At 36.5% G+C, this 11,805-nt stretch overlaps 1 protein-coding gene across 3 annotated transcripts in view; it reads right to left on the reverse strand.

Moving 5' to 3' along the window:
* LOC134790782 (protein timeless-like) overlaps positions 1–11,805 on the reverse strand; it is a 41,383-nt gene that overhangs the window by 9,559 nt on the left and 20,019 nt on the right. For all 3 annotated transcript variants that reach the window (XM_063761715.1, XM_063761713.1, XM_063761714.1), the window contains 4 exons: positions 11,149–11,349; positions 7,935–8,115; positions 6,389–6,493; positions 3,938–4,096 (listed from right to left, as the gene is read on the reverse strand). In XM_063761715.1, coding sequence (XP_063617785.1) covers positions 3,938–4,096; positions 6,389–6,493; positions 7,935–8,115; positions 11,149–11,349 — 646 coding nt within the window. The remainder of the gene's footprint in view (positions 1–3,937; positions 4,097–6,388; positions 6,494–7,934; positions 8,116–11,148; positions 11,350–11,805) is intronic.

Genomic DNA, 11,805 nt, shown 5'->3' on the forward strand with positions numbered 1-11,805 from the left:
TTCGGCAATTTACACCGATTTGTCTGACGAACGAAATAAGTTTCAATGGAAAGTATACAACTTGTACAACATAAATGATAGGCAACCTAGATGAGGTTGCCTATCTTTTTCCGGTCACTATTATGTGGTTGCCGTGTTTAAGGCGACGGTAGCGGTGGGTAAAATATCAGATTCTGTCAATTTACCCCATTTCACACACAAGCGCACTTCACGCACACTACCTCACTTTACTGGGACAGGTCAGTGACCCATCATGTTTTTTTAAGATTGGACTTTTAGTTTAGTATTGACCACTAGCCTCCTTTGAGGGTAAAAGCATTCCATTTAAAGATGAAAGAGAAACAATGCATTTAATCTTGCTTTCCTTGTCTGTTCATGTCACACGTGACGTACCTATTTAATTCATTTGATTGTTGACTGTTTTACTACCTACTATTGCTTTGTCGAGATACGCGTTTTGTACAATTAAAGCGAATAAAACAAGATGTCATTAAGTCAGATGTAAAATGTTATTTACTACTCTATACGGTTTTTCATAAGGTGCAAAATCCATTCAATAGGAATTTAAATAAATAAAGTTTCAGCAGGGTGGCAATTCCATTTTGGCGGATAAAGCGAAACAGAATAGTTCTATCGAACCTGCTTACAAATTTTCACGAGAATCAGTTGAGAAATGTGATCTGCAAAGGAGAACATACAAAAGCATTTTTGCCCAAGCTGAAACGGAGAACGCTCGGCCAATGATGGTTTAGGTACACCTATAAAAAATGATTGTCCCTGCTGTAATTTTAATATCTTTATATTTCAACCGGTATAGTTTTACCTTCAAAAATAATTGGTATCGCTAAACAATAGCGGTACCTTACTACTTATACGTTCACGAAATCGGTATCTGCATAACTTGATTGTTAGTAAACTAACCTGGAAAATAATCTCAAAATCACCGAAACATTTATGTACAGTCACCTGCAATAATATGTTACGTCATTAGCGCCAACTTTGCCTCCAGGGAAACTTTGCCCAAAACAACAATTTTAAACAAATTCGTTAATGTAGAAAAATTGATAATAGTTATGGCCACCCTGCTGTTTTTAGTAGAAAATTGGTTATATTTCTGACAAAGTATATGCCAAACTTGTGCATAACTTGACTTGGGAATTTTGAGTTTGAGCGAGTTGTCTAATATAGGGTATATTTCGGCGGGCAAAAAATTGATAAATAATGAATGCAAGTAGAAAAAATTGAGAACCCTTTGACAAATATTTCCGGGTTTCAGTTATAACACATGAAGCATAGATTATGTCTATTGAGATTTAAACTAATAAGGCCTAAATACACAAAAGTTTTAGCGGTGGGCAAAGTAATCCGGTAATTTGGCATCCATACCAACATTGCCCACCACCAAAAACGGATTAGGGTTGTCACTTTCATCTAATTTACCCAACTTCGCAAGTAAAAGAAGGTTATGTTTGTACACTAAAATAAGTTTATAAATATATGTATACTGTATTTAATTTGTCTTATTATCCTTTATTTAGATGTTTTATCCCGTTAACGAATGAAAACACAACAAAAATCATATTTTTGGTCATTAAACTATTGTAACAGATTTTCTCAAAAGTGACAACCCTAGCCTTTGTAAAATGCTTAGGCGAGCCTTATTTGGAAATGGGCAAAAACGGGTAGGCAACATTGCCCAGCAAATTTATTTAAAAGTTTTTACACTTATCGCTAAGTTATTAACAGGGAATGGTAGGATTGCCCAAATTGCCCGATTGCCCACGTCAATTTGGTATTCAAATACGAGCTGTATTTGAATACCAAATTGACGTGGGCAATGTTGGCGAAAACCCCGGATATTTTTTTATTTGCCCGCCCTCTAAAACGCAAAAAAATGGGTAAAAACACGATAAAAAAATGTTTTCTTCACAGAAACTGATGCGTTTAATCACAATGGACGTGCTGAGCAAAAAAAAGTCATATGATGTGATTTTTTTTGAGAAATTCGTGTTTAAAAAAAAAAAGCGGGCAAAGTTGATGATAATGAGTAATGACGGTACCTACTCTTCGAAGGTCGCAAAAATATGTGACAAGCTCTTATGGTTCTACAAATAAGATCGTGTCAGATATTTTTGCGGCCTTCGTTGTGTAACATAAATTGCAGGTGACTGTACATTTGGAATAATTATTTTATTTAGTTTCAACGAAAGTTTCAAGTTTAGTACGAAAATACTTCAGATATGCAATATGCACAAAATGTAGACCTAATCGAAATAAAACATTGCTTTTTATAGTAAATTTATAAAACATTCGATACATAGGTATACATAACAATAACCAGGCCACAACGCTATTGGCCTGTAAGCTTCATCTCGGTCTCCAAAGCCGCAAAAACTTGCTAGTACTTAGTGCTGGTCTAGCCTTTATTTTTTCTTGAAGATTTTCAGAGAATAGCACGTACACGCATTATACATATAGACGGAACGAACGGCATAATCATAATAATTTATTCGTCGCAATCCATGGTATTACAGATCTAGTTACAAGACTTTCAGGTATTACTTATACGAATTACATAACTCTTCCTGTTAATAGGCAATATTTTAATATAAAAGTTCTATAATATAATACAAGATTACAGTTGTCATCAAAATTCATTGACATACAGAAGTCAAATACGTTTTTAAAATGACGCAAAATGATACCAGCATAATAAAAATTGATCCCAATCATTAAAGATGAGTCTTTAAACTTTTTTCATTTTAAGCGAGTTTTGAAGGAAGATAATACTTAAATTCGACTGTAATCGTATTATTTTAAGATAGTTTACTGCGGTTTTCAACAATAATGACCCGTAAATAACAGCAAATGAAATTTAAATGAGACGCGAGCTGATATTTATGTACCCTATTTTTTTAAATACATTTTATCTACTGGTATGCTTTCTCGTGTGCGTATATGATTTAATGTCAATATAATTGTCAAAAGCAAGAAAATCAAGCTGTCATTTTCATTTGAAGAAGTACACGTGTGCTCCGGTGTAGCCCCAACGGGCATCTGACTTGAAGAAGAATTTTGAGTGATGTCGTCAATGTATGGAAATTGTTCGAAAGTTTACATTTGAGATTGAATTTCTGTGTTGTCTTTGTGAGTAAAAATATAAATCGATAATAAATTGGTAGCTGAATTATCTAGCTTCCAAAATCATACAATAATTCAATTACTGTCAAAGACAAAATTGTTTTGCTTCTGTCTCAAACGGAACTCCATATTTTGATTTTTTGATACTTTTAGTGTCGATTTGTAGAGAATAACAGCAAATTAAAAATATAATGGCATAAAGAGTCGGTACACGGTTTCTTCGTGAATAAATTTACGTGTAATTTAATGCAATTATCAAACATTTATTGAACAAATTATGGTTACAAAGTGAGGTCTAAATCGAAAACGTCATATACCGGCCCCTTAAAGAGGTGATTTTATATCGATAATTGCACTCATCTGTCTGACGGTTGAAGTATTCATCAAAATGATGATAATTTTATTGCAAATACAATGGTATAGGGTTGCCTGCGAAAATCCGGTCACAAATATGGGTTGCCAGGCTTTTAATTAAAATAAGAAGGGAAGACTTTTAGCGATAACTCATAAACGGCTTAACTGATCAAGTTTGTTTTAATTTTGTTTATTTATTTTCACGGCCTCCTAGCCTAGTCGGTAGTGACCCTGCCTACGAAGCAGGAGGTCCCGGGTTCCAATCCTGGTAAGGGCATTTATTTGTGTGTTTATCACAAAGGCGTCAAATTTGAAAAATGTAGGCGCGAAGGGATATCGTCTCATAGAAAATTTTAATTTCGCGCTTTATTCTACTGACAAGATTTGCTTGACCATCTATACCTATAGCACGTTCAGCACAGTAAGTACCAGTCAATGTTACCTGTTGTTATCCTCCAACTCCTCAGAGTGGCTCTCGAGCTGAGCGATGAAGACTTTGGGAGGCTCGATCTCGGGCATGGCGGGCGCCGCCGCCGCCTGCTGCACCGCCGAACTCGAAGGTGCCTTCGATTTCGTTAGCTCCTCCACGTTTTCCAGGACACTTAACAAATTTACATACAACGTTTATTTTTACAAGCTTTTATTTAATTTGCAGTGTTTGTATGTAGGTATGTTCGTTCAATTCTTACAAGCCAAATTAGACCCACTTCCTATTACTCGATTGAGCCGAAACTTCACATATTATACATATATGTAAGTTGGGTGACAATTAGATATGAGCGCCGATAGGCATTTAGCCGGCGGCGGCGCGCCGGTCAAAATCGGTCAGCGGCGGCGGCGAATCGGCGGCGTGGCCTTGAAACACCTTTGATCAATGAAAAACGAATTCAAACCAAAATTTTACCCGTTAACATGTTTTTGCTGTAAGGAAGTTATAAAATAAGTGCATTTTTCAATTTCAAGCAAAATTTATTCAATAAAGGCACGAAAAAAGTTTTATAAAGTATGAACAGTATCGCGCGGCATCAGAGGCGGTCTTAATCTTGGCGAGGCCCTGGCCGGAAGATCTTTGCGAGGCCCTTATCTTTTGTGCTTAGTAAAAAGTAGCGGATTGACTGTATCAGGGAAACGTCTGGTCGACAGTCCAAAGAGACGAAGTGAGGAAAATCAAGCTCCGTCATTAACCAATTACGACCCAAAAAACAGATTTATGTCAAAAAGTGAGGTCCAGGGCCAAGCTCCAGCTAACACCGAAGACCTGTTTCCGACGCCTTCCCATGCGAGGCCAGAAGCTGCAGGTAATGCCAAGTGTGAGCTTGGCTGACGGCCGAATGCCCGGAGCGCCGATTACGGCGCGCCTCTGTGCGAGGCCGAAGGCCAAGCTGCAAGAGAGCAGAGCTTGGAATTGAACTATAGGTCCAGTGTAAGCAAGTCCGAAGGCCGATAAAGACCGAGGCCATAGTGTTAAAGACCTGGAGCTTTCCTGCAGGTGCATTGGTGCGAGGTTAAAGGCCGTGCTGCAGTGAAGCTAAGATCGGAGAAGATCTAATGACCAAGCATTTATTTTAAAAGTGAGGCCGAAAGTTAGGCTCCAAACAGGGCCGAAAACTTGGAGGTTCAGATAGCGTTTTACTTCTATGCGAGCGATGCGAGGCCAAAGATTGGGCTGCGAGAAAGCAAAGCTTGAAATTTGAACAAGGGCCAAGCTTATATGAGACCAGATTCCGTTTCCGAGGCCCTTCCGTGATTCCGTGCGAAGCCAACGGCCGGACCTTTGGGCGTGAAAACACTTAATATCTGAAATTAACCCCTTTTAAAGACATTCAATCCATGCTTGCAATGATTAAATTTGCGGTGAATGACGGATGAGCACGCAGAGAAGATGGCCGATGGGGTCGAAAAGTGCTCGAGTGGAGACCACGGACTAGCAAGCGCAGCGTAGGACGTCCACCCACAAGATGGACAGACGACCGTATTAATGTCGCCGGAAGACGCTGGATGCGGGTCGCTTCCAACCGGTACGTATGGAGGTCCAAGGGGGAGGCCTATGTTCAGCAGTGGACGTCTTATGGCCGAGATGATGACGGATGAGCTAGCCAGCTGGCAAAATTAGTCATTTCGTTGCCCTAACAGTACTAGCGCGGTTACCAAACAGAAAAGTTTGAATTTACCATCAATTTTTTTTAATTATATGGACCTATAATTATTTATTTATTTATTTAGTTATTTATTATACAATAAGTTACAACTTACAATACCTTTTGAATGTCTATAAGCTATTCAGACTGGCGCTGTTAAAGATCTAAACTAAATAAAATATATATTTCTGATTCTGAAAGGAGTACTATCTAACAAGGTCACGCCGATGCCACGCCGATAGCGCAGCGTCGGCGGCGGCGGCGCGAAAATTTTGTCGGCGGCGGCGGCGCGCCGGCGCGGCGCTCATATCTAGTGACAATGCAATATTACCAATGGTACCATATAGAGCTGATCTGATGATGGACCTAGAAGAAAAAACACAACCCTCGCTACGCATCTTCGCATATCTATGGTGGAAACGCAGCCTTAACTGAAGTTATAAGTATAGAACATTCATATGTATATCGCTATACAAGATAAAAAATACTTAGAAAGTAGTAACAGAATGCTAATATTAAAAAGCCTTATTACGCTTATGGACTTTCTAACATGTAAAGATGTAGGTAGGTAGTGCATAATTATTCTCCTTGGTATTTTCACGGAAACGTACGAACGTGTCTTCCTATTTCAGTCAGTCTCGGTACAAAAAGAACTGAGGTTGACTGAAGTAGCATGACAAATACGAACGTTTCCGACAAAATACGATGGGAAACAAAACAATTATGCACTACATCTGTACCTATAGCGCGCTTACCTTCCCACGGTACAAGTCAATTGAAGGTCTTGAGACTGTTGCACTACTTCCAGCCAACAGCGCTTGCTTTCGTTTTGAACATCCGTGTTGAACGACGAACCTGGCCTGTAATACATTGAAGTTGAGTTAATAACGTGATTTGAAATGGTATATTGTATGTGCTTTATTATTTTATTTGCAATACTACTAGTCTACCAACTTTTTAAATAAAGTAGCCATGTATGAAAACGTTGATTTCTCTGTATATCAATAACTATCATGTTCTGTGTCGTGTATTTCGTAGGCAAATATGTATACTTCGGACGCATTTAGAGCATTAAGTTTTTCTTATTTTTGATGGATAACATAAAAAAATTCGTCACGTTTTAAAATTTTCGCATTAAATAAGTAAGTTTATTCTATCATAATTATTATATGTAATTATATACAATATACACCTAACTCTTTATTCCTTGTTGAGTTTAAAGATAGTTGAAGAATGAATTGGATTGAATTCATTCGCATGCGATTTATTGCAAGGTCTGTTAATTATATACAATATACACCTAACTCTTTATTCCTTGTAGAGTTTAAAGATAGTTGTAGAATGAATTGGATTGAATTCATTCGCATGCGATTTATTGCAAGGTCTGTTAATTATATACAATATACACCTAACTCTTTATTCCTTGTCGAGTTTAAAGATAGTTGAAGAATGAATTGGATTGAATTCATTCGCATGCGATTTATTGTAAGGTCTGTTAATTATATACAATATACACCTAACTCTTTATTCCTTGTCGAGTTTAAAGATAGTTGTAGAATGAATTGGATTGAATTCATTCGCATGCGATTTATTGCAAGGTCTGTTAATTATATACAATATACACCTAACTCTTTATTCCTTGTCGAGTTTAAAGATAGTTGTAGAATGAATTGGATTGAATTCATTCGCATGCGATTTATTGCAAGGTCTGTTAATTATATACAATATAGACCTAACTCTTTATTCCTTGTGGAATTTAAAGATAGTTGTAGAATGAATTGGATTGAATTAATTCGCATGCTATTTACTGCAACGTCTGTTAATTATATACAATATAGACCTAACTCTTTATTCCTTGTGGAATTTAAAGATAGTTGTAGAATGAATTGGATTGAATTCATTCGCATGCGATTTATTGCAACGTCTATTAAGACCTTATGTTAACTGAAGTACCGTGAAACCCTCCATTTAAGTCCTGTACCCTTACAATAAGTTTACGCAATCGCTATACCTACTTGACGCGGCGAATGATGATCCCTATGACAGTTCCTCTATCTCGCTTTTGGAAAGACTTCATTTAAAAAATAATTCAAGAAACAGGGTTTTACCGCATTTTTAAGTGTGTTGAAATACCAAAAAAATCAAAAACATTTGACATTGATACAAAATGACATCATACAAAAATGAACTGTCATAGGGATCATCACCATCATTCGCCGCGTCAAGTATAGCAAATACGGGTGCGGTAAAGTCACGGTAAGAGTACTGGAGGGTAAATAATTAAGAAGCAGCGTTTCTTACCTAGGCGTAAAATTCATAATAGAGGCGAGGTGTTTCTGTTTGTGTATCTGATAGAAGTTCTCTGGCGCGGCGATCATCGAAGTGCCGTCCTTGGCGAGCGTCGGCAGCGGCGAGTTGCACTGCTGCATAGCGTTCTTGGACCCGCTACTAGTTATTTCGTTGACGGAGAATTTTAATTTTGCTTGAAACAATTACAAAATAACTGATTAGCGTAAAAAAAACAATTGAGAAAAATGTTTGTTTGTGGGATAATTTCGCAAATTATACCAATTAGTTATTTAATATTCGATATTATAATCAAACCCGTAGATCGAGTAGTCACTCAAATAATAGTACATTACTACAGAAGCCGGGACGAAAGGGGTTGCCGGCCGAAGACATATAGACGGCCGAGCGAAGCGAGGCCAGATAGGTCTGAGCGCGGGCAACCCCATTTCCCGCCGAGGTATGTATGTAGTGCTTTTCTCAAACATGCAATGAAATAAATAAAATAAAAAATCCACGAAACCCAAGTTTTATTTATAGAAAAAACTAAAAGTAAACTACACCCAAAATATAACCAACACGTACCTATATCATTATCACGCGTATGTTTTACACGAGTCGTGTATTTTTACTACCCGTATATTTTCATGTATCTTTGATTTTTTCGCCTTGTATCCGTCTGACTGTCGTTTTCATCACATAAGTTTACATAGTCTTTCATGTTGATATCATGTTTCACATACATCGTTGCTTTATGCACGGAGTAAATAAGTATAATTTCCGCAGTGTTGACGAATTTATAGTTTCATTCATTTAAAATATGCCACAAAACTGTTTCTAATAAACTGTAAGCTATTTTTCTTAGTTTCTCAAATAATAAAATTGCCATAAGCAACCATATACATACTTCGTCTTTGACTTGGTGGCAGAGGCAGCAAGTTATTAAAATCAATTCTGCTTACGCTGCCAATTCCAACGCCTACGATTACAAATTATATTAATTTCATTATTTCGTCGGAACTCATATTAAAGTCAAAAAATCAACAACGCACCATAAATCCAATAAAACAGAATGAATATTTTTCAACTTTACCTCCATAACAATTTAAAAAATATAACTACGCGTGTTTGAGTAGACCTTTTTACCGCTAACGTTTAGATGAAATATTTTAAATGTTTTTATTTGTGTAGTTAAATTTATAATTTAAAATTATAAAATCATAGAATGTATTATTTATTAAGTTCATGTTGATTTTATACAAATAAAACTGCAAATTATAGCAAACATTGTTTTTTGTTTTTTTTTATAGGCGTAGTGGCAGAGTGTCATTACGAACCATAAAGCAAATACTGCCTCTAGTTTTTTTTAATGGATGAATGCCACGATGCTGTGTCACAAATATCTGTGAAATTAAAATTAAAAAAGAGGACTTTGCCGGCCTAGGCCTCCAAGATGTGTATCAAATTCCATTAACGACCTTTTGTCCTAGCCGCACCTGAAACGTCATACTTCGCAGCCTATTATAAGGAACATAACATCAATATTTCATTGCATGTTTGAGAAAATGTTGTTAAATAGTGTAACTAGCCGTAAAACTATAGTATTGTTAACATAGCTTGATACGGTGACAGCTGTCAGGGGTCCCTTTGTTTCCCTTAAAGTTTTAAGTCATAATGTATTGTTTGTCATATTATCGTTAGTCATAAAACTGAAACAGTTAACTTTTCTGGATTTTCGTAAGGTTGTTCTATAGATAGGTTAGGTTAGGTTTGTTTTATGGCAATCCTGAAAAGTTACGCGTTTCAGAGAAAAACCAATTATGACCATGGTATAATAATATACTGCGCCTGGTACTCTATTCCGAGATTCGCGTATGACCTAACTGACACGGGCCTACGTCATCATGCTGTTTACAGGTTCTCAAACTTTAAAATGTGGGAGAATTTTAACCAACGGTGAAAATTATTTTAACGGCATTAATTTTAAGTTATTCATGTAGAAACATAGTAAAATAAAACAAATCTAATGTATTAAATTAAACTTTATTTATCTATACAAGACAAACGTTTAAAAAACTAATTCACAGTTACACATTAATTACCAAGCTTACGACGTGAAAAGTTTGGAAAACACTGCGACTGCTGACACTGAGCGAGAAGGAAATAACAATTAACACGCGTTCGACAAGGATGACGGTCAGGGCATGAAGTTATCTAGATCCGAATTGTCAAATGTGACAGCGCTATCCTGTGTTGCCAGTAATGTAAACAGAATTACCCGAACGTCTGAAATTTCTTTCGTGAATCGGAAGATATTGCTAACGAATAATTAAAAATGACGTGTTATTGTAAAATTTAAGATAAAATACATTATAAATGAAAATTATAAAATTATAAAGAAATATTTTAACTTATTAACCATAGCTATAATGTACCCATGTAACATGTTATGTTGAAATAAAGTGGCAATGTTAGTGTGACGTAGGCCCGTGTCACTCTGGGAATAGAAGACCATGTTTTATTAGACCATGATTATGACATAGAAAATTCGGACAAACAATACATTATGACTTAAAACTATTTGGGAAACAATAGAGACCCCAGCTGTCACTGTACCCAAGTTACAATAACAGAAACAGTATTACTATAGATGCATAAATAAAGCTCTCGCAGGCTTCTCGGTAAGCAAACGCAAGGTCTCGTTACATAACAAATACTGCAATGACGGGTGAAAACGGAAAATTCCAATGTTACCGTTTAATAGATATTCTAACAGTTTGATTATGGCAGCAAAATTTCAAGTTATGCTTGTCGTATCATTTACCTAGCGCTACGAACTTAAGACGTAGACTTAATTGAAATATAAACAATTGCATATGGGAATTATTCCACTGAGGGGAAAATAACCTCCCAAAAAGTACTCAGATTTTTTTAAACAACAGTTTACATTTACAATATTCATTCATAATAGGTAGGTATATAATGTAGGTACATATTTTGAAAAAGTGTTAGGGTGCTGCCTTGGAACATTCATTGAGTCCATTTAGGAAAAGTCCATTTTTTCGACATTATTAGAGTTCAATAATTTTACTGAGCATCTTTTGAGTCATTTGACAAAAAAAGGGGAATTCTTGCATAATTATGTAAGTCTAAAATCAACAAATTTTATTTATGAATGTAGGTCAACCTCAGTGCAACGCATGTGCAACGTCAATAGGAGTAAACTTACTTGTGTCAATAACAGCGACTCTGCCAGCCACTTCGTACAAGACATCAGCTGACCAGACGTGCGGTATCCTTATGAATACTTTGCCGGTGTCAACCGGCATTTGGAATCCCAGTTTATGTAGCAGTTGCAAAAACTTTAAATCCTTGCACATGGCAGCTTGTTCACAATTCCACGGTACCAGGGGCACAGACTGATTAAGAACTGAAAAGATAATGGAAATAGAATTAGTTATATGTAGAACATTAAAGAATCAAGTGATAGGTATAAAATATACAAAGTAAAACATTCTTTGGTGAGAATGGTGATTAAGAAAAAAAAGGGAAGCCCTACAGCTTAAAGGGTTCGATGGACTCCGTTATACGACGTGTCGTTAGGTTAATTGAAGGAGCTTCGTCACTTGCTTGACGTTGAGGAATCGAGTCGCTATGATATACTTATGCCTATCTACTGCACAAATTCGCACCGCCAAGTAGGTACTTATAGAACACTGAAAAACGTAATTTTTTGGACCGATGTAGGTAGGTAAGGTATGTAATAAATCGGTTATTAGGATTCCGACCGTAGGCAACAAGGAATAAGTATATTTGTACGAGTGATATGTAGGTATACCGATACTATGTATACTGGTATATCACTCATACCGAGTTGCTGACATAC

The sequence above is a fragment of the Cydia splendana genome, chromosome 5 (genome assembly GCF_910591565.1).
Source record: "Cydia splendana chromosome 5, ilCydSple1.2, whole genome shotgun sequence".
Lineage (NCBI taxonomy): Eukaryota > Metazoa > Arthropoda > Insecta > Lepidoptera > Tortricidae > Cydia > Cydia splendana.